This window comes from Leuciscus leuciscus (assembly GCF_965113295.1).
Source record: "Leuciscus leuciscus genome assembly, chromosome: 1".
Taxonomy (NCBI): Eukaryota; Metazoa; Chordata; class Actinopteri; order Cypriniformes; family Leuciscidae; genus Leuciscus; species Leuciscus leuciscus.
The window spans coordinates 61,389,113-61,412,274 of record NC_138725.1 but is presented as its reverse complement, the minus strand read 5'-3'; the positions used below and the strand labels follow the sequence as shown (position 1 = coordinate 61,412,274).

At 39.5% G+C, this 23,162-nt stretch overlaps 2 protein-coding genes across 7 annotated transcripts in view; both read right to left on the bottom strand.

Annotated features, from left to right (window-relative positions):
• LOC309495743 (uncharacterized protein) overlaps nt 1-23,162 on the bottom strand; it is a 58,603-nt gene continuing 35,441 nt past the window's right edge. Inside the window, exon 7 of the mRNA XM_082165572.1 lies at nt 1-246. Coding sequence (XP_082021698.1) covers nt 227-246 — 20 coding nt within the window. The 3' untranslated portion in view covers nt 1-226. The remainder of the gene's footprint in view (nt 247-23,162) is intronic.
• Nucleotides 6,873-13,336, bottom strand: LOC309495592 (nuclear body protein SP140-like protein). Of its 6 annotated transcripts, none has more exons than XR_014204722.1 (14): nt 12,845-13,336; nt 12,641-12,727; nt 12,351-12,484; nt 12,043-12,096; nt 11,874-11,907; nt 11,576-11,752; nt 11,252-11,385; nt 11,105-11,173; nt 10,881-10,999; nt 10,696-10,795; nt 8,522-8,581; nt 8,260-8,421; nt 7,891-7,980; nt 6,873-7,212 (listed from the first exon to the last, which is right to left on the bottom strand). XR_014204722.1 is itself a non-coding variant. In XM_082165390.1 (14 exons), the coding sequence occupies exons 1-13, from the start codon at nt 12,957-12,959 to the stop codon at nt 7,900-7,902; spliced, it is 1,308 nt and encodes a 435-aa protein (XP_082021516.1). In that variant the 5' UTR covers nt 12,960-13,166; the 3' UTR covers nt 6,873-7,212; nt 7,891-7,899. The 6 variants fall into 6 exon arrangements, 5 of the variants coding, with proteins under 5 accessions (XP_082021516.1, XP_082021519.1, XP_082021520.1 ...); XM_082165390.1 differs by having other exon boundaries at nt 8,278-8,421; nt 12,845-13,166; XM_082165393.1 differs by having other exon boundaries at nt 6,873-7,980.

Here is a 23,162-nt window from a genome sequence, read left to right as displayed (position 1 = left end):
GAATATAAATTAAGTCACAGAATTGAAAGGATACTGTTTCATTTTTTGGCTAAATGTATTCAAGTACAGAGACATATTAGCACATTAGCTAATCTCTTTTTGTTCTCACCTCCATGAGACTCTTGAGGGTTTTGCCTTGGCATAATATACTTGTTTTCCAGCTCTTGTATGCTTATTTTCCACCCCTTTGCTCAAATATTGGAGGGGAGATCATTTCTCCATTATTTTAAATGCAGTCCCTTTTTCCTGAGAATAGAGGAATTTTAATACAGAATGTGTATGTATGTGGTAGGTATGTGTAAGTGTAAATGGGTAGTATAAATCAGTTTCATGGTATAAATCAGTAAAATAATAATAATAATAATAATACAATGGTTGTATATTGGTCTGGCCTGGTATAGACTACACAAGAAATTGAAAGACAATATAACACATATTGTAACAATATACCGTTTTATGTCAGTTTTCAAATTGTAACATTTGAAAAATACATTAACCCACTGAATCTCACTGAATTTCTCCAGTAATGTATGGTATTGATTCTTTAGATGTCTCTGAAAAATAGGAAAATAGCAAAGATTAGAATTCACAGTGTGAATTTCACAATGTGTTTTGGGGAGCGTAAGAAAACACCACTGCTGCGGCAGTGGAGAATTTTCCAGAGAAAACTGAGGTGGTGAAATAATTTGGATTGAGAGCTGAGGTAGTATTGCTGTTGCGGCAGTTGAATAGTGAAGTTGGTTCTTGCCGAAGTGCATTGGTGGATGCTGCTGTGGCAGTTAGAATGGAAATATTTCCACTATTTAGTGGATTGATGGTGTTAAAGTGGACAAGGTGAGCCTGTAGGTTTGGGTGTATGGGAACATGCTGATGCTGAAGATGGGATGCCGGATTGGAGAAAATAATTGACTTAAGGTGTCTATGGAACCAGAAACGTGATGGGGCGATTGGAGTCCTTTGCAAAGAGTGGGTCGGATGGGAGTTTTGCCTGTGAGCTTCTGAAATAAAGGTAGACTAAGAGGGATTGGTTACTGTTGAATTGGTGATAGGAGATCTGTCTTACTTTACTTTATGAAGTAAGATATGGTTTCGTCGTCTAGTACTGATAAATCTGAGATTGTGGGATGGACTTTTGGATTAAAGCTGGATGTGATGATGAGTTCTGAGCATCTGAGGAAAGCGGAAAAAGCCAAAATGAACATTGCGTCAAATGTGCAGATGGTATTGATGGAGTGGAAGCCTCGGCAGATGGTGGAGATACATTTGGTGAGTATTTCTAAAGTTATTGTCTGGTGTCTGGACGGGTGGGTTGAGTTGTTTGGATACCTTTGATGAGAGATTTACAGTATATGAATTGGTTATTTCTGAGGAAATTAGTTTGTGGAAAAATTGGATACTGCTTAGGTAACCCTTGAGTAGGTTGAGGTTTTCTCAAATTGATAACACTCTTACATGATGAAAAACCTAAAACACATAATAACCTGCGTATATTTACCTCTGACACTTTAGTTTGATTCTGTAATCATTGTTTGATGATCATCAAACAGCAAATACAGTCAGAAAGATGACCGTTTGATCCTTTTATATATTGGTTTGAGTGGCACACGCACATTCATTTGTAAAAGAAGAAGAGCTTGCATAATAAAAATGTGCGCCTTGAATTTATTCAATTGTGTTCAACAATCACTAAAGGATCTCTAAACAATTAATGAAATCACTAAACAATCAGATCAGATGAAGTGGAATGGTAAGAGTACATTTATTTGAATGCATTAGTGAGAACGAATGCATGTATGAATTTTTCCGACCAATCTGTGCAGTATCTCTTTACCAATAGTGAAGCTGTGGGTTTAAATTCAAGAAATAAATACAGTACGAGGAAGCAGTTGTACAGAAACAGTTTAAAACATGTATTCCCACAATCAAAAATGAGTATAGACTGTGCTTGTGATATAGCGAAAAAATTCAACCGGGGCAGAAAACAAGAAGGATTTGGGCTGTGCTCTTACAGTATTGTAAGCCGGTGGGGGTGGAGAGTGTGAGCTGGCCGGGACTGAATCTGTGGTGCAGCTTGCTGAGGGCCTGTTGCGGCGGCCTGATGCTGAAGGAAGAGCATTCCTGCGCGGGAAGAGGGCAGCATTGCCCGAGACGGGAGCTTGGTACTCGACGGGCCTTATTGTCCATTTCTATATGGCAGGAATGATTGAATGGGCCGGAATACAGAAAGACAGGCAAGGAGATCGCGGATGTCTCGCCTGTGGTGAGCCAAGTCACGTCAAGCTCCAGCAGATGTAGAGCTTGGCCCTCCACTGCTCCACAGACCTGGCCTGTCTGCCACTGCTCCATGGTCCAGGTCCACCACAATTTCACGACCCAGGCCCGCTACAACTCAACGACGTAGATCGACCAGTGCTCCACGGCCCAGAATGCAGTTACAACCTGCTCTCATACATACAATACCCTTGTAGTTCAACATCAACAACATCAGAAAAACGACAATGAAATTGGAATTACTAATAATCAATTTACTCACCATACTGTCTGTTTGTCAAGTTCCCTCTCTCTTTTATGCATAGTCGAGTATGTACACACAAACACAGTCTATAGTCTCCTTTCCTTTTCCTTGCTCCGCCTAAAGCACACCTTTCTGTAGATCTGCCAATGCCCTGATCACTTAGCCTTTAAAAAATCTTTATATATAACAAAAGATCATTTAAATTTAAACAAACACTCCTCACAATTTAACATAAAATATTGGTTTGTGTCAGGTGTGGTGACAAATCATACAAGTAAAACTTGATCAATTCAACATTTCATAATCCCAGTTCTTTCATTGTTCCAAAGATTATATATGTGGTATACAGTACATAATGCGGTGAAATGAGTTTTACCTACTTTTTAATTAGTCTTCCCATTAAAGCGATAGTTCACCCAAAAACGAAAATAAGCCCATGATTTACTCATCCTCAAGTCATTCTAGGTGTCTTCTTTCAGACAAATACAGTCGGACAAGCTGCAAGTCTCATATGAAATACTAAGGGACAATTTGATACAATATCAGAATGTGGTGAAAATAGCAAAGTTTAAGTACTTTGTTTGATACTGTTTGTTGCTCAGACTCGCTCTCCCAGTTTAAAACTAGATTAAAGTCGCATCTCTTCAGCCAGGCATTCATATAATCCTACAGATCAAACTACAATCCGGCCTCTAGCTCATAAATCCCAGAGGAGAACTGGCCCCCGACTGAGCCTGGGTTCTCCCAAGGTTTTTTTTCTCCATTAGGTCACCTGATGGAGTTTTAGGACACCATTAGGTCACTTGATGGAGTTTTTCGGTTCCTTGCCACTGTTGCCTTTGGCTTGCTCAGTTGGGGATATTTTGGGGATATTAATCTAATTTTATCAATCAATAAATTCCTCTTGAAACAAACTTTGTTGTATTATTTTAATTTAATACTGTGAAGCTGCTTTGATACAATCTGTATTGTGAAAAGCGCTATACAAATAAACTTGACTTGACTACTTCTCTGATCTGATTGAAAAACATCATCACAATCCAAGAGTTCTTTTTTACACCATAAATGCTGCTGTTAACCCCTCTGTTGGTCTTTTCCCCACAGAGTCTCAGGCTATGTGTGACACATTTCTAAAAAAAATTGTGGATAAGATAAGTGATCAATATCTCTAAATATGGCTAAATATCTCCACTGTATCTCTTGACTCTTCTGTCCCGCCACTTTGCACTAGTATCCTGAGTCATTTTGAGCCTGTCACTCTGCCTGCTTTACATTGTAGGCAATCTCAAACCTTCAGGATCCCCCCATGACGTTCTGCCCCCACGTTTTTTTAAACAAATTTCAACAAACAAAATAGGTGATTGGGTCAACTATTGTTCAAATGATCATGAACAGCTGCCTTGAAGCGGCAACAGTACCAGATGACATGAAGCATGCCATTGTCCATCCACTTCTCAAAAAGCCAAATTTAGATCTGACAGTTCTAACAAATTTTAGGCCAGTCTCAAATCTTTCTTTTGTATCTAAAATTTTAGAGAAAATAGTGCTTCACCAACTACAAAGCTTTCTGAATAAAAACAAGATTTTTTAGGTGTTCCAATCACGTTTTAAGAAAAACCATTCGACAGAAACAGCACTGGTTAAAGTTTTAAACGATAGTTTACTGACCCTTGACTCTGGCAAGTCTGCTGTGTTAGTTCTGTTGAATTTGAGTGCAGCATTTGACACTATTGACCACTCTGTCCTCATCTCACGTTTGGAGCACTGGGTGGGCATTCGGGGATATGCCGTTAAATGGTTTCGATCCTATTTGAGTAGTAGAAGGTTCTCTGTTAGTATTGGTGAGTTTTCTTCAAATGCAGCGCCGCTTACGTGTGGAGTCCCTCAAGGTTCTATTCTTGCTCTGATTTTATTCTCCTTGTATATGCTTCCACTAGGGTCGATTCTTAGGAAACATGGCATCTCCTTTCACAGTTATGCTGACGATACCCAAATATATTTGCCCCGGGATCAAATAACATGGATTTAGATACTCTTTTGGCTTGTCTAGCAGAGGTAAAGGCCTGGATGTCCCTACATTTTCTACACCTTAATGAAGGCAAACTGAGATATAGTCTTTACAGACTATTATCAGAAGCCGCTAGCTCCCTTTGCTTAAATTTTGGCCTTTTATCTCCATGTGTGAAACCATTAGTGAAGAATTTGGGCGTGTTTTTCGATAGTGCTCTCAAATTGGACAAACAGATTAGTATGACAGTCAAAACCAGTTTTTTTCATCTCAGAGTCCTAGCTAAAGTTAAACCATTTCTTTCTTTTAAGGACTTTGAAAGGGTGATTCATGCTTTTATTTCAACAAGGATTTTATTTCATTCCTGGAAAGTCTCTTAGGTCATCCAACCAGAGACTGTTAAACATTCCTCGGGAGGAAGAGAGGAGGTACGAGAGGAGATCAAGCTTTTGCCGTTGCTGCACCAAAGCTTTGGAACAGCCTACCTGATTTTATTAGAACTGCCTCTACACTGCATGAATTTAAAGCAAAACTCAAAACCTATCATTTTTCTTTGGCTTATAATTTGATATCTGATATAGTGTACAGCACCTTGGTCAACAATTGTTGTTTTTAGTGGTGCTATATAAATAAAGTTGAGTTGAAAACTCTTCCAAGCTTTATAAAGTCCATCAAAGTGCACCCATCCATGATAAAAGTCCTCCACACGGCTCAGGGGGGTTAATAAAGGCTTCTGAAGTGAAGCGATGTGGTTGTGTAAGAAAAATATACATATTTAAAACTTTATCGACTAAAATAACTAGCTACTCCTATATCCTACGTCACACATCGTCAAGTGTTACTCTTTTGGCGTAAATCGACTTGCGTAGGCCTTCTGTCGGAAGCTAGTTATTTTAGTCTATAAAGTTTTAAATCATGGGCTAATTAGAATTTTTGGGTGAACTATCCACGCCATCATTATCTTCATTCAGGCCAATTCGAGAATGCGCATGAAAACAAGACGCAAAATTTTTTGCACAAACCAATCATGTCCAATCAATAAATATTGTAACGATCTGAAACGCAAGTATCAAACACGAAACGCAAGTAACTTTGTGGGCGGATCTCGGGCGCTGTCGCTATTATACCGGCAGGATAAATGACTCTTGCGCCTCAACGCAAATCTAAAATGGGTTGGTCTGAAGTAGCTACATTACTCATAGGTGTGGTTTGGGCGTAACGTGCAATAAACCAATCAGAGTGTCATCTCAAATTCCCTTTAAAAGCAGGCACGCTTGTGCCATGGCGGGTTGCTATTATAATGGCGGATTTGCCAGGTGCACCCCAGAAGCGGTTCACAGCTGAGGAGACCGACGTTCTCGTCAGGCCCATAAAAGACAGAGAAGTGACATTGTATAGGGATGGGAGAAACCCACCCAAATTAATAATATTTATATATAATAATATAATAATATATATAATATAATAATATCCTGAATAATTTGGGTAAATGTGTAAGCTAGATTTATGCCTATTTTTTCACATCTTCATGGACACCACAATATTTCCCTCGTGTGGTAATATTTTTCCTTGTAATTATGTACAGTATGGTTTGCAAAAATGGGAACTGCTGAGTCTGTGTAGATGAGATAAGCAAAGTGTATGCGCGTTGTGCACTCGCAACATTATGGCCAAGCATGCACCCTTAAAAATAGCATCTGAATAACGTGCCATTCACTTAAGACTAGGTTTTTCCTGGTCTGTGGCAGAATTGTTTTCTGAAACTGCAAAATAGCACCAGGGAACATTTGTGCCAGAACATGCCTCCTCTTTTCGCTGAACCGCCCCCAGGAGCGCAAGTTCATTCCCTAATTTACCGACGTGCGTCTGTTGAGGGAAAAGTCCGCTGTGCATCGGGTGCAAAATAGGAATGATACATGCGTCTGTGTACAAAGTCAATTGCGCTGGGTGCAAGATAGGGCCCTTTGCCTCCTTTCACGTGACTTTCCCCCATTCATTCTCAATTACCCCCCACTTAACCCCACCGCATGGACAAATGAGGTACACCTCCCGCTGTAGCTTCCTCTGCGGGTGTCGCTGTTGGACACTGTTAATTTACATAAACAAGTGACTTTTTAAAAAACTTTTTTAAGGTGCAATATGTACGATTTTTGGATTAAAATATCCAAAAACCACTAGAACAGTGTTATATATTTTGTTGACATGTGTACCTACATTATCCCAGATGTTTCCAAAAAAAAAATGTAATCCAGAGAAATAAGCAATTTTTACCAGGACACAGACAGTCATTGTGTCGCCTATCAATACCTGCGAAACCCTTGATTTTTCAGAAACCATGGAAACACCAAAAACGCTTTGATATATGTTTTATTAGACAAGGGAACAACTGTTTGGATATACTTACAGACAGAAAACTAATCATTGTTATATAGTTCAACACAGTTAGTCTAGTTTGAATCACTTTTTTCTTGATTTTCCGTGAGTACCATGATACGTACCAAAATAAAGCTGCATCTGATTATGTTATGTTAACCACTTGACAAAATAGTGTTTTTCTCTGAGGCATGGTAAAAAACGTTTATTCAAACCTCTTTCAGCAGCTGTCGGGGACGAGTAGAGTGCAGTCTAGACCAGGGTAGGTTAACTTCAGTCCTGGCGAGTCTCTGTCCTGCAGAGTTCAGCTCCAACCCTGATCAAACACACACGAACAAGCTAATCAAGGTCTGAAGGGTTGCTAGAAAGATACAGACAGGTGAGTTTTTTATCAGGGTTGGAGCTAAACTGCAGGACTGAGGCTCTCCAGGACCAACTTTGCCTCCCCTGGTCTATGGTTTAAAAGTTGCAGATGTCCTGATCCGTGTGCACACACGATGATGGACAAAAGTCATAGTCCCATAGTCCTTCAACTGTGCTCTCAGAGTTAGTTATATTTATAAAGAGCCTTGGAGTAATCTCCCACCACAGGTGTAGGCTAATCCACGTTTTGAGAGTTGGGTCACTCTCCCACTTTTTACAGTAGATACATCTTACTGTATATTTATGCCACTTTGGCATAGCGATCTTGAATACAGCTACAAGTTATCACGCTACAAAACCTTCAGCCTATCACGTCTGCCTGCTAATCGCTGATTGGCTAAAAGTGCGTGGTCGTCTGCGACGTCAACAACACCAACGCCAGCTGACTCTGCGTGTGCCTCTGTGTGTCATGATGACTGCTTTTATGGAGTACATACACACTTGAGTTTTGTTTATTAACCAATTAGACTATAATATTTTGATGCTTGAAAACTGCCAAACCAGCCAAAATTTTGTCCACCCGCCCAAATTCAAAATTTTTACAGTGGGTGTAGAAACAAATTCAACCCACAGCATGATGTTATTGGAGCTTGAAGACTGTTTTAAACTCCTTCTTGAATACTTCCTTCAGCCTAGAGGTCATTCTACTGGAGTCATTATCCTACAGAGAGAGAGAGAGAGAGAGAGAGAGAGAGAGAGAGAGAGAGAGAGAGAGAGAGAGAGGGAGAGAGGGAGAGAGAGAGGGAGAGAGGGAGAGAGGGAGGGAGGGAGAGAGGGAGGGAGGGAGAGAGGGAGAGAGGGAGAGAGAGAGAGAGAGGGAGAGAGAGAGGGAGGGAGGGAGAGAGAGAGGGAGGGCAGAATTAGAATTTAGGATATATACTGTAAGACAACATTGCAAAAAAAAGTTAAGAGACTTTCAACATTGGAAAAAGTTGCATACATTTTAAGTAAAACTCACTGTAGTGGAGGTGCAAAAGTTGTTGAAAATGTGTCTAATATCTGAGACAAACTCTTGCACTGTTTTATAATCGTTATTCTCCAGCTCCAGCTTCACTCTGCCCAGCATCATGGGACCACAAATGTCCTTACTGTATCCTGGAACCTGAACACCAGCAGTGCAGACGTCACATGCATGTACATCACATATAAGACATTTAAATAATGGCAAAGAGACAGATGAAGCTGCTAAAGATGAGATTTACATTAGTGCAGGGGTCAGTCATGCAGTCATGTAGCAGTTGTAACAGCAAACACTGGCAGTGCTGGAAAAACAAAAAACAGACTAAGTGTTAAAACAGTGTAGTGTGTGTGCGTCATCTGTCACTGTATCATGAATGATCACACTTGACAACATTAAAAGCCAGGTGTTCAAGACCCACTCAAATTAGATCACTATAAAACAGATGCTGATCGCATTAAATCAAGGTGTAAATTCAATTTAGCCTTTATAATCTCCATTCAGCTACGCAAGTAATATGAAATGAGGTTATGCTTTACTTTTTCTGCTTCCAAAACTGCACTATGATGGTTTACTCACCTGATCAAACATATTATTTAAAATCTTGTTTTTCTCATTTCTCTCACCAAACACAGCGCTGTTATCAGACATGTTTCAGTTAAAGCTGCCGTCGGCAAAATTTTTTTTTATCATATTCAGTGAAATTGACACTATAATCCAACAGAACAACATACATAAGATGGTTTTAGAAAAAAAACAGAGCTTCTAACTCCACCTGGAGCGTGTTATTTGTTTTGCAAAAATCCACCGCTCCCGGATCATCGGGTCCAATCAGCGCAGGGGGGTGTGAGATCTGACTGTCAATCACAGGTCGTGCACACGCCACAGATCCCCCCTCACTCGCGCACGTTAATATCACATGCACACGCCATGCCTGAAGTTCGCCTGGAGATTGCATGAAGCGTGATGGCGGAGAGAAAATCTACTAACAAGCTTCCAATTCCTCGGTTATTGCTATCTATGGATAGATTAGCCAGGGCAGCCTACCTCCGAGTCCATGGTGTTGATAGATGCTGAAGAGACGGACGCGTTCACAGAAAATCAGGTACACACGCACGCACTGACGAGCACGACCTCGATGGGAGGGTGCTCGCTGGTAGTGGGGAGGGGCATGAGAGTTGTAAACATTCAAAATTTTGGCTAATCGACCCAATCTGCCAGACTTGCCGACTGCAGCTTTAATGCAACCTTATGTAATATGTAAGTGTCAATTTGCATTTTGCCAGGATATGTGTGATCGGATCTCTAAACGATCACACAGGAGTCAATCACTAAACGATGGGGTAAAGTAATAATTACCAGAGCTTCTCTGTGATTTTAGTCCCGTCTGAATGTGCCATCTTAGTAATCATTACGGACAATGTCAGTAAAGATTACGGCGAATTTTACTTTCAGTAAAAAGGTCCAGAAAAATGACCTCAGATAATACTAATCCCGTGCGAATAGACCCGCTGTAAATATGTACGTAAATATTTCATAATTTCCTGTTTAAAAGTATTTTCCCGCGGTTTTTCAAGTATGGAGATGCTTGAAAAAGCATTCAGTTGCGTTCTAGACGCTGGGACGAGTCTGTGGCAAAACTCAAGTGTTTTCCACACATCATTCGGATCAGAAAGAAGATCGAAAGCACTTGTTAGAGGTACAAAACATCTTTTACCATTAGGTAAGTGCCTATTACCAACATAATCCAATATGAAGTTAATTAATACATTGTTCGACCGGACATAACTGTTTTATAAATATAGGTTATGTGTTTGGGCACGTGATATCAGGAAGCAACATAATACGCACATGACGACAGGAGGGTGACGGCGGTGTGTAAATCGAGTTACTCCTCCCACTTCTGCTAGTTTTACTGAGATATCTTATCCTGTGCGAATTGGCCATTAATATTACAGACGTCCTGTGGTAAAATTACATTACTCCATCTACCCTTGTAAAGTTAATCCCGTCCAAATAGGGCTTAAGACACTAATGCCTGGTGGTTTCACAGACAAGGCTTAAGTCTAGTCCCAGACTAAAATGCACATTGAGCTGTTTTAACTGAAAGCAACTTCCATCTTAAAAAAATATCAGTGTATATCAATATACAAAATGCATATAGTTTTGTTTGTTTAACCACTATAGAGGCCAAAAGTAACATAGTGTACCTTTAAGGACACTAAAGAGACCTTTCTATGAACTCTGAAGAACACCAGGAGAAAGATGCTGGAGGCTCCCTGATCACCTGTGTGAACATGCCATATTCCTGCTGCAGGAGGCATGAGGACTGCAGATGTGAACAGAGCAATAAACTGCAATGTCTGTAATGTAAGATGCCTAAGACTACAAGGAGAAAGGAAGTACATCTTTTTTTACCAGTGAGTACTGAGAGACTGGACTGCTCAAAACCTCCTGTTGGGTCTTTCGACTGGAATCCTCCATATTCTTTATCACACAGAATGTGCAGCTCCACTGGCTTCAGTACAGACAAAACACACAATATTACACACGTCAACTGTTTATCTTGTTTAGACCAGGTAAAGGTTTTCTCTCTCTCTCACCCAGGTGAGTCTCCATCTACAGCTGGTAGGTGACAGTGTGAATGAAAAGCTCGTGGACATTCATCACAACACACGAGATCTCCCTCAGAATCACACACGAAACACACGTCATCATTCTGCTGGGACAAGAGTTCATAAAGACATAAAACATTTAATGAATTCTGAAAAGTTTGGTGGTCATGCTGATATTCTGACATGGTAATTGTGAGATGATGATGTCTTACTAGGGATTGATCTGGTTCTTCACAAATCTCACAATCACAGTTTATCATATGCAGTTCCAAAACTCTTTTCTGGAAAGAATGTGAGAACACAGTGTTTTAAATGTGAATTTTTCTGACACAATGACAATTTGTTTTTGTTTTTTTTACCATTATAAGTTTTCCTAGAGGAATCCCATAGGCCACAATGTCTTTCCTCCATGTTCCATCTGGTTTGTTAAATCTGATGAAATCCCCTGGGCTCAGCCAAAAATCTTTTGTCCTTATACATCTCCCACAATGCCCTGAGATAAAGACAAATCTGTGTGCTAAAGTCCTGCACCACTGCAGACAAGCACTATACATTCATTGTCAATATGCAAGAGAAAACCTGATAACTTTCTTAAGAAACAGATTTTCTAGCTAGAAATGTAAAACACTGACAACATATTTATAATCATAGTAATTATTATTAAAGTATTCCCACTCACACACCTTTGGCAAAGCGAGATTTGTGCAGGATGCCAGAGCCAGAACCGCAGGTAACAGGTAGGGTAGGACCTTTAAACACGCTCATGTCAATACCATCATCATCATCATCATCATCATTATCATCACCATCATCATCATCGTCGTCATCATCTTGATTGTCATTGATCTTCTCATCTGATTCTACAACAAATACACAAACATTTAGGAAACAAAATATTTTCTTAAATATCTTTCTGAATAAGTGTTGTAAGATTTTATTTAAAGGAATATTTATTTTCTATTAAATAAAAACAATTCTCACCCTGTTGTTCCAAACCCACAGGGCTTTTTTTCTTCTGCAGAACATAAAATGAGAAATGTTGATGAACATCTAGGTCACTCTTAACTTACAGTAAGTCACATTTGAAAGCTTCGGTCTAGAAAGGTTAACTCCTCCATCAAATTAAACAACCATCCAATAGCAGCCAAACCTTTGCATCCTGAACCTTGCTTTTTTTAAAGCTTTTAGATGAAAGAAAGCCATCCTATGAATAGAAAATAACACAAAGTTATAATATGTCATAAACATATTTAAATATGTCATAATTCGTGTTATGTTGACTTCCCTGTGTCCATTTTATATCAGGGAACTGTTATTTAACTGGAATTTCTCAAATTAATTCTGACCCACTAATCACCAAGGCCATGATAAAAAATAAAAAAATGCTAATTATAATTGCTCTCAAGTGTATTAGTTGAAACTGTTAGTACTGATTAATTATTAAAACCGATCTTATACCTCTATGAGTTTCTGGAGTGAAATCCCAGTGCTAAAGATGCTGGTTTTCCACTTTTTGTTCCTGTCCTTTTCTCCAAATCTCTCAAACTCAGTGGGCGTGAACCACTGGCCTTCACTGAAGATGCACTCCTGTTCTAAGGACAGAAAGAGTTTATTCAACCACTATTGGAATGACTTGTTTCAGAGCTTTTGGATGTTAGATGCTCCATAATAACAGTCTTGAGACATTCAACAACTTAGCTCCTCATAAACATTACTGCATTCTTTAACAGAAACGTTTCTGCACCTACTGTTATTATATTTCTTCAAATGCAAGATGCCCTCTTTAGAACCACATGTAACAGGAAGCTGAGAATTGTTTTGTCCTGCAGACGATTCTGAAACAAGTACAATCAAATCAGTTAGCCTAAAGTGCACCACTTCATATTTTAAAGAACATGCCTGATTAATTATACTGTCTTGTCATTTTATTAGTAAAAATGCTTTAGACTCACTGGGGCACTTTTGTCTCTTGGCTTGTTTCTTCTTCTCTGATGTGCAGAGGGAGGACGATCTCCTCAGCTGTCTCTTCTTACAGTTTTGTTTCTCCATCCTCCTCTTTTTATCCATTGATGTCCTTTATTTCTAACGCTGTTCTCACTCAGTCAGTCATATTCTGGAATTCTCTCAACAAGTGATTTCATGAAGTGGGCTGTCGTATTTTCTGAATTTTTTGAACAGCAGGAAGTGGACGGGTTCCTCCACGTTGAGTTGCCTCCCTCTGACACTCACAGAAACGAAACTCAAGGTTGCTTTTTGGTCCGCCTTTATTAAAGATACACTCCTGCGCTAAAGGCGGTTTATTCAACCATTACTGGAATGACTGGATGCTCTATAATTATGATCTCTTGCAACTCAGTGAAAAATAAAACCATAAAAACAACAGATGAGAAAGGATATAATTTTTTGGCTCGTCCACAGAATGCAAATATTTTCCAGAACCTTTTAATGGAAATGGTTTTTCAAAGCAGTATGTAATACTTAAAAAAAGATTTAATTAGCATGCTGACATTAATAACTATTAGCCTACTGTTGTCCTCTTTCACAAACAAATTAACATGAACAAACAACATCAAGGTTCTACGGAGCCCTGCCTAAAGCGACACGGTGGTGGAAAAAAATGTGGGATGGGAGAAAAAATTTGGGGATTTTTCAAATCTTAGTAAAAATTATTTAGTTCTCTCGCAAAACCTTTACGTTCCCCTGAGAAACTTTGCATTCCCTGCAAAGTTGGCAATATATTGCAATAATATAACAGCTAAACGTTGTTAAAACACAAATGACACCTATTTCCAGTCATAGAAACATAGACAACGATCGAGCTACAACCCAATTTTCCTCAAAACAAGCTTCATTGCCTAATATAAATGGATAGCCTATATATATATATGATAGCCTAATATATAGGCTATATAATAACCGTAAAGTCATTGATTTAGTTTCATAATAAATAATCATTAAAATTATGCATAAATATCAAGTGTTGTAGCCTATAGTATAACCAGCAGGAGAGCAGTGATGTGTAAACTGAATTTGGTGACAGTGTTACAGTTAAGTTATTGAATATTTTGCATAATATAGGCTAAAATGTGCAAAAGGGTTTTGGGTTTTGCACTTTGCAGACGGTCCCTTTGGACTTGTCTCTCAGCCGCCAGCTCATAGAGACCAATTATTATAAAGCTTGTTTTGAGGAAAATTAGGTCGTAGCTCATTGTCTACGTTACTATGACTGGGAAAAAATGTGTCATTTGTGTTTTAGCTCACGAGTTATTGATCCGGGAAATTCGAATCTGTGAATATATTGCCAACTTTACTGAACTCATTGAGTATGACCGCATTTCTTTATATTTGAGTCCACGTTCAAACAGAACCGCTCCCTTGTTTAGGCCTACGTACGGAGGTCTGAAACACTGCCAGCGGGTCCGGGACATTAAACAGAAAGTGTTTGTCCGAGCTCATAACAGGTTTTGCGAGGGAACGCAAATATCTTTGCACGAGGGGACACAAACGTCTTGCGATAGAACGCAAAAGATTTTGAAAATAAATAAATAAATAATTCTTCCATCCTAATTTTTTTCCACCACCATGTCACTTTAGGGGCTCTGTAGGGTGACCAGATGAGATTGGCTGAAATTCGGGACGGGGGGGGGGTGGGGGGGTGGGGGGGGTATGGGTCTGGGGTGACAGGATGGGGAGCTTCTATGATATTAGACTGCGTAGCCTATAATAAAAGATAATGAAAATCGATAATTTTTTTTATTATTACATTTATATCTGCATTTATGTAAAAACTTAAACTTTCAAACATCAAAATGTCATTTATTAATATGTTTTCATGTCAAAATGACATACAAACATCTTTTCCTATTCTATTTTGCCTTGCGTGTCGGTGTCGCGTGAAAAATAGGCGTCGGTTCTATGCTCGCGTTTTCCGCGCGGCTCGAGGCGCGCCTGAGGCGCGCAGATGGGAGTTTTACTTACTCAAACATGTTCTGAGGGCAGAAAGGAAAATGATTGGTTTACAGCTTCAACCAATGAAACTGAAGCAAGGGCGGGGTTTAGACGTTTGAATTTGAGATGCGCTGCGGAGGGATTTCTTGAAGAATAGTCGGAATAAAAGACATGTTCGTGGGAGAACGCATTTATTGCAAGGTAAGTGAATTTACAACTATATTGTGTTACAATTCAACATCCTCTAACGTTTACTAAGATAATAAGCGAACATTTAAAAATGCACAGAACTAATCATCGTCTAAATATCGTATTGTATGCATTTTGATTTGACTGTTTCATCAGTCGACCAAAACAAAGCTGCTTATGGGGTAACTGGTGTAAAACATGCTTTTCCAATGCTACCTCGCTGTCTGTTAAATTGATGTGCGAGAACAGAACTCGTTCAAATTTTCCGCGATATTTCAACGGTCAAAATGATATATCTCCCGCGATCGCGCTGCTCTCAGGGCAGGAGTAACGTTACTCGATAGATTCAAATTGCTGTTATTTTTAGTGTATTACGAGCTCTCAGGGCAGGAGTATAGATTCAAATTGCTGTTATTTTTAGTGTATTACGAGCTCTCAGGGCATGAGTATAGATTCGAATTGCTGTTATTTTAGTGTATTACGCGCTGCTCTCAGGGCAGGACTACTCAATAGATTCAAATCACTTTTATTTTAGTGTATTACGTGCTGCTCTCAGGGCAGGAGTACTCAATAGATTCAAATCACTTTTATTTTAGTGTATTACGCGCTGCTCTAAGGGCAGGAGTACTCAATAGATTCAAATCACTTTTATTTTAGTGTATTACATGCTGCTCTCAGGGCAGGAGTACTCAATAGATTCAAATCACTTTTATTTTAGTGTATTACGCGCTGCTCTCAGGGCAGGAGTACTCAATAGATTCAAATCACTTTTATTTTAGTGTATTACGCGCTGCTCTCAGGGCAGGAGTACTCAATAGATTCAAATCACTTTTATTTTAGTGTATTACGCGCTGCTCTCAGGGCAGGAGTACTCAATAGATTAAAATCGCTGTTATTTTAGTGTATTACGCGCTGCTCTCAGGGCAGGAGTATAGATTCAAATTGCTGTTATTTTAGTGTATTACGCTCTGCTCTCAGGGCAGGAGTACTCAATAGATTCAAATTGCTGTTATTTTAGTGTATTACGAGCTCTCAGGGCAGGAGTATAGATTCAAATTGCTGTTATTTTAGTGTATTACGCTCTGCTCTCAGGGCAGGAGTACTCAATAGATTCAAATCACAGTTATTTTTAGTGTATTACGCGCTGCTCTCAGGGCAGGAGTATAGATTCAAATTGCTGTTATTTTTAGTGTATTACGAGCTCTCAGGGCAGGAGTATAGATTCAAATCGCTGTTATTTTAGTGTATTACGCGCTGCTCTCAGGGCAGGATTACTCAATAGATTCAAATCGCTGTTATTTTAGTGTATTACGCGCTGCTCTCAGGGCAGGAGTACTCAATAGATTCAAATCACAGTTATTTTTAGTGTATTACGCGCTGCTCTCAGGGCAGGAGTATAGATTCAAATTGCTGTTATTTTTAGTGTATTACGAGCTCTCAGGGCAGGAGTATAGATTCAAATTGCTTTTATTTTAGTGTATTACGTGCTGCTCTCAGGGCAGGAGTACTCAATAGATTCAAATCGCTGTTATTTTTAGTGTATTACGCGCTGCTCTCAGGGCAGGAGTACTCAATAGATTCAAATCGCTGTTATTTTTAGTGTATTACGCGCTGCTCTCAGGGCAGGAGTACTCAATAGATTCAAATCACTTTTATTTTAGTGTATTACGCGCTGCTCTCAGGGCAGGAGTACTCAATAGATTCAAATCGCTGTTATTTTAGTGTATTACGCGCTGCTCTCAAGGCAGGAGTACTCAATAGATTCAAATCACTTTTATTTTTAGTGTATTACGCGCTGCTCTCAGGGCAGGAGTACTCAATAGATTCAAATCGCTGTTATTTTTAGTGTATTACGCGCTGCTCTCAGGGCAGGAGTACTCAATAGATTCAAATCGCTGTTATTTTTAGTGTATTACGCGCTGCTCTCAGGGCAGGAGTACTCAATAGATTCAAATCACTTTTATTTTTAGTGTATTACGCGCTGCTCTCAGGGCAGGAGTACTCAATAGATTCAAATCGCTGTTATTTTAGTGTATTACGCGCTGCTCTCAGGGCAGGAGTACTCAATAGATTCAAATCACAGTTATTTTTAGTGTATTACGCGCTGCTCTCAGGGCAGGAGTATAGATTCAAATTGCTGTTATTTTTAGTGTATTACGAGCTCTCAGGGCAGGAGTATAGATTCAAATTGCTGTTATGTTAGTGTATTACGCGCTGCTCTCAGGGCAGGAGTATAGATTCAAATTGCTGTTATGTTAGTGTATTACGCGCTGCTCTCAGGGCAGGAGTACTCAATAGATTCATTCGCTTTTATTTTAGTGTATTACGTGCTGCTCTCAGGGCAGGAGTACTCAATAGATTCAAATCGCTGTTATTTTAGTGTATTATGTGCTGCTCTCAGGGCAGGAGTACTCAATAGATTCAAATCGCTGTTCTTTTAGTGTATTACGCGCTGCTCTCAGGGCAGGAGTACTCTCAAATCCCTTTTATTTTAGTGTATTACGCGCTGCTCTCAGGGCAGGAGTACTCAATAGATTCAAATCGCTGTTATTTTAGTGTATTACGCGCTGCTCTCATGGCAGGAGTACTCAATAGATTCAAATCGCTGTTATTTTAGTGTATTACGCACTGCTCTCAGGGCAGGAGTACTCAATAGATTCAAATTGCTGTTATTTTTAGTGTATTACGCGCTGCTCTCAGGGCAGGAGTACTCAGATTCAAATCACTTTTATTTTAGTGTATTACGCGCTGCTCTCAGGGCAGGAGTACTCAATAAATTCAAATCGCTGTTATTTTTAGTGTATTACGCGCTGCTCTCAGGGCAGGAGTACTCAATAGATTCAAATTGCTGTTATTTTTAGTGTATTACGCGCTGCTCTCAGGGCAGGAGTACTCAATAGATTCAAATCGCTGTTATTTTTAGTGTATTACGCGCTGCTCTCAGGGCAGGAGTATTTAATAGATTCAAATCGCTTTTATTTTTTTGTATTACGTGCTGCTCTCAGGGCAGGAGTACTCAATAGATTCATTCACTTTTATTTTAGTGTATTACGCGCTGCTCTCAGGGCAGGAGTACTCAATAGATTCAAATCGCTGTTATTTTTAGTGTATTACGTGCTGCTCTCAGGGCAGGAGTACTCAATAGATTAAAATCGCTGTTATTTTAGTGTATTACGCGCTGCTCTCAGGGCAGGAGTACTCAATAGATTCAAATCGCTGTTATTTTTAGTGTATTACGTGCTGCTCTCAGGGCAGGAGTACTCAATAGATTCAAATCGCAGTTATTTTAGTGTATTACGTGCTGCTCTCAGGGCAGGAGTACTCAATAGATTCAAATCGCTGTTATTTTAGTGTATTACGAGCTGATCTCAGGGCAGGAGTACTCAATAGATTCAAATCGCTGTTATTTTACTGTATTACGAGCTGCTCTCAGGGCAGGAGTACTCAATAGATTCAAATCGCTGTTATTTTAGTGTATTACGCGCTGCTTTCAGGGCAGGAGTACTCAATAGATTAATTCGCTTTTATTTTAGTGTATTACGTGCTGCTCTCAGGGCAGGAGTACTCTCAAATCCCTTTTATTTTAGTGTATTACGCGCTGCTCTCAGGGCAGGTGTACTCAATAGATTCAAATCGCTGTTATTTTAGTGTATTACGAGCTGCTCTCAGGGCAGGAGTACTCAATAGATTCAAATCGCTGTTATTTTAGTGTATTACGAGCTGCTCTCAGGGCAGGAGTACTCAATAGATTCAAATCGCTGTTATTTTAGTGTATTACGAGCTGCTCTCAGGGCAGGAGTACTCAATAGATTCAAATCGCTGTTATTTTAGTGTATTACGCGCTGCTCTCAGGGCAGGAGTACTCAATAGATTCATTCGCTTTTATTTTAGTGTATTACGTGCTGCTCTCAGGGCAGGAGTACTCAATAGATTCAAATCGCTGTTATTTTAGTGTATTATGTGCTGCTCTCAGGGCAGGAGTACTCAATAGATTCAAATCGCTGTTCTTTTAGTGTATTACGCGCTGCTCTCAGGGCAGGAGTACTCTCAAATCCCTTTTATTTTAGTGTATTACGCGCTGCTCTCAGGGCAGGAGTACTCAATAGATTCAAATCGCTGTTATTTTAGTGTATTACGCGCTGCTCTCAGGGGCAGGAGTACTCAATAGATTCAAATCGCTGTTATTTTAGTGTATTACGCACTGCTCTCAGGGCAGGAGTATAGATTCAAATCGCTGTTATTTTTAGTGTATTACACGCTGCTCTCAGGGCAGGAGTACTCAATAGATTCAAATTGCTGTTATTTTTAGTGTATTACGCGCTGCTCTCAGGGCAGGAGTACTCAATAGATTCAAATCGCTGTTATTTTAGTGTATTATGTGCTGCTCTCAGGGCAGGAGTACTCAATAGATTCAAATCGCTGTTATTTTTAGTGTATTACGCGCTGCTCTCAGGGCAGGAGTACTCAATAGATTCAAATTGCTGTTTTTTTTAGTGTATTACGCGCTGCTCTCAGGGCAGGAGTACTCAATAGATTCAAATCGCTGTTATTTTAGTGTATTACGCGCTGCTCTCAGGGCAGGAGTATAGATTCAAATCGCTGTTATTTTTAGTGTATTACGCGCTGCTCTCAGGGCAGGAGTACTCAATAGATTCAAATCGCTGTTATTTTAGTGTATTACGCGCTGCTCTCAGGGCAGGAGTACTCAATAGATTCAAATCGCTGTTATTTTTAGTGTATTACGCGCTGCTCTCAGGGCAGGAGTACTCAATAGATTCAAATCACTTTTATTTTAGTGTATTACGCGCTGCTCTCAGGGCAGGAGTACTCAATAGATTCAAATCGCTGTTATTTTAGTGTATTACGCGCTGCTCTCAAGGCAGGAGTACTCAATAGATTCAAATCACTTTTATTTTTAGTGTATTACGCGCTGCTCTCAGGGCAGGTGTACTCAATAGATTCAAATCGCTGTTATTTTAGTGTATTACGAGCTGCTCTCAGGGCAGGAGTACTCAATAGATTCAAATCGCTGTTATTTTAGTGTATTACGAGCTGCTCTCAGGGCAGGAGTACTCAATAGATTCAAATCGCTGTTATTTTAGTGTATTACGAGCTGCTCTCAGGGCAGGAGTACTCAATAGATTCAAATCGCTGTTATTTTAGTGTATTACGCGCTGCTCTCAGGGCAGGAGTACTCAATAGATTCATTCGCTTTTATTTTAGTGTATTACGTGCTGCTCTCAGGGCAGGAGTACTCAATAGATTCAAATCGCTGTTATTTTAGTGTATTATGTGCTGCTCTCAGGGCAGGAGTACTCAATAGATTCAAATCGCTGTTCTTTTAGTGTATTACGCGCTGCTCTCAGGGCAGGAGTACTCTCAAATCCCTTTTATTTTAGTGTATTACGCGCTGCTCTCAGGGCAGGAGTACTCAATAGATTCAAATCGCTGTTATTTTAGTGTATTACGCGCTGCTCTCAGGGGCAGGAGTACTCAATAGATTCAAATCGCTGTTATTTTAGTGTATTACGCACTGCTCTCAGGGCAGGAGTATAGATTCAAATCGCTGTTATTTTTAGTGTATTACACGCTGCTCTCAGGGCAGGAGTACTCAATAGATTCAAATTGCTGTTATTTTTAGTGTATTACGCGCTGCTCTCAGGGCAGGAGTACTCAATAGATTCAAATCGCTGTTATTTTAGTGTATTATGTGCTGCTCTCAGGGCAGGAGTACTCAATAGATTCAAATCGCTGTTATTTTTAGTGTATTACGCGCTGCTCTCAGGGCAGGAGTACTCAATAGATTCAAATTGCTGTTTTTTTTAGTGTATTACGCGCTGCTCTCAGGGCAGGAGTACTCAATAGATTCAAATCGCTGTTATTTTAGTGTATTACGCGCTGCTCTCAGGGCAGGAGTATAGATTCAAATCGCTGTTATTTTTAGTGTATTACGCGCTGCTCTCAGGGCAGGAGTACTCAATAGATTCAAATCGCTGTTATTTTAGTGTATTACGCGCTGCTCTCAGGGCAGGAGTACTCAATAGATTCAAATCGCTGTTATTTTTAGTGTATTACGCGCTGCTCTCAGGGCAGGAGTACTCAATAGATTCAAATCACTTTTATTTTAGTGTATTACGCGCTGCTCTCAGGGCAGGAGTACTCAATAGATTCAAATCGCTGTTATTTTAGTGTATTACGCGCTGCTCTCAAGGCAGGAGTACTCAATAGATTCAAATCACTTTTATTTTTAGTGTATTACGCGCTGCTCTCAGGGCAGGAGTACTCAATAGATTCAAATCGCTGTTATTTTTAGTGTATTACGCGCTGCTCTCAGGGCAGGAGTACTCAATAGATTCAAATCGCTGTTATTTTTAGTGTATTACGCGCTGCTCTCAGGGCAGGAGTACTTAATAGATTCAAATCGCTTTTATTTTTGTGTATTACGTGCTGCTCTCAGGGCAGGAGTACTCAATAGATTCATTCACTTTTATTTTAGTGTATTACGCGCTGCTCTCAGGGCAGGAGTACTCAATAGATTCAAATCGCTGTTATTTTTAGTGTATTACGCGCTGCTCTCAGGGCAGGAGTACTCAATAGATTCAAATCACTTTTATTTTTAGTGTATTACGCGCTGCTCTCAGGGCAGGAGTACTCAATAGATTCAAATCGCTGTTATTTTAGTGTATTACGCGCTGCTCTCAGGGGCAGGAGTACTCAATAGATTCAAATCGCTGTTATTTTAGTGTATTACGCACTGCTCTCAGGGCAGGAGTATAGATTCAAATCGCTGTTATTTTTAGTGTATTACACGCTGCTCTCAGGGCAGGAGTACTCAATAGATTCAAATTGCTGTTATTTTTAGTGTATTACGCGCTGCTCTCAGGGCAGGAGTACTCAATAGATTCAAATCGCTGTTATTTTAGTGTATTATGTGCTGCTCTCAGGGCAGGAGTACTCAATAGATTCAAATCGCTGTTATTTTTAGTGTATTACGCGCTGCTCTCAGGGCAGGAGTACTCAATAGATTCAAATTGCTGTTATTTTTAGTGTATTACGCGCTGCTCTCAGGGCAGGAGTACTCAATAGATTCAAATCGCTGTTATTTTAGTGTATTACGCGCTGCTCTCAGGGCAGGAGTATAGATTCAAATCGCTGTTATTTTTAGTGTATTACGCGCTGCTCTCAGGGCAGGAGTACTCAATAGATTCAAATCGCTGTTATTTTAGTGTATTATGCGCTGCTCTCAGGGCAGGAGTACTCAATAGATTCAAATCGCTGTTATTTTAGTGTATTACGCGCTGCTCTCAGGGCAGGAGTACTCAATAGATTCAAATCGCTGTTCTTTTAGCGCAATACTCCAAGCTGTCAGGGAAGGAGTACTTCAGAGATTCTAATTGCTTTGCATTTTCCTAGAAATGAAGTCCTGTAATATTCCTGTATTGCAGGAATATACAGTAGTAATGATACTATGTGCTCTAATAATTTGATACTCTAAGGTCAGTTCTAGAATAATTATATTTTTCTCTATAACTAATCATTGTTAATTCTTAAAAAAAAACAAAAAAAACATAACTCATAAAAATATTCAGTAAAAATGGCTGTCAGCTCCCAGGGCATTCTTCAGGGCATCACTTTTGTAAAACTAAAGCAAAGTTGTCCCACAATACCAAAATATAGGCTACAGTACAAAATACTCTTTTTTTCCTTTTTATATTTTTGCTGGTTTTATAGTCTAGTAAATCTATAGCCCTACACATTTTTAAGGGTATATTTGATTATTTTGAATCATTTTGTTGTTACATAAGTAGACCATTTCTTTTTGGTCTATTATTAACTTGGGTAACACTTTACTTGAAGGGGTGTGCATAAGACTGACATGAAACCTTCATAATCATGACATGGCAGAGGTCATAAATGAAGCAATAGATATGCATGTTTATGACAACTGTCATTAAGTGTCATTCGCTCAATTATGACATTTTTAATGCAAATATGACATTGTTTGCGATGTCTTTGTTATGACAACTTGACATAAACCAATACATCAAAACCTGTCAATGTCTTTGTCATGACAACTTGACATTACCAAGACAACATAAATTGTCATAAACATGACATAGCCTAGCAGATTAA

Coding starts and splice junctions, on each gene's coding strand:
- LOC309495592 (XM_082165390.1), bottom strand. CDS start 12,959: ATGGATAAAAAGAGGAGGATGGAGAAACAAAACTGTAAGAAGAGACAG. Junction 12,728..12,844: donor CAAGAGACAAAAGTGCCCCA/GTGAGTCTAAAG, acceptor TACTTGTTTCAG/AATCGTCTGCAGGACAAAAC. Junction 12,097..12,350: donor CACTCCAGAAACTCATAGAG/GTATAAGATCGG, acceptor TTCTATTCATAG/GATGGCTTTCTTTCATCTAA.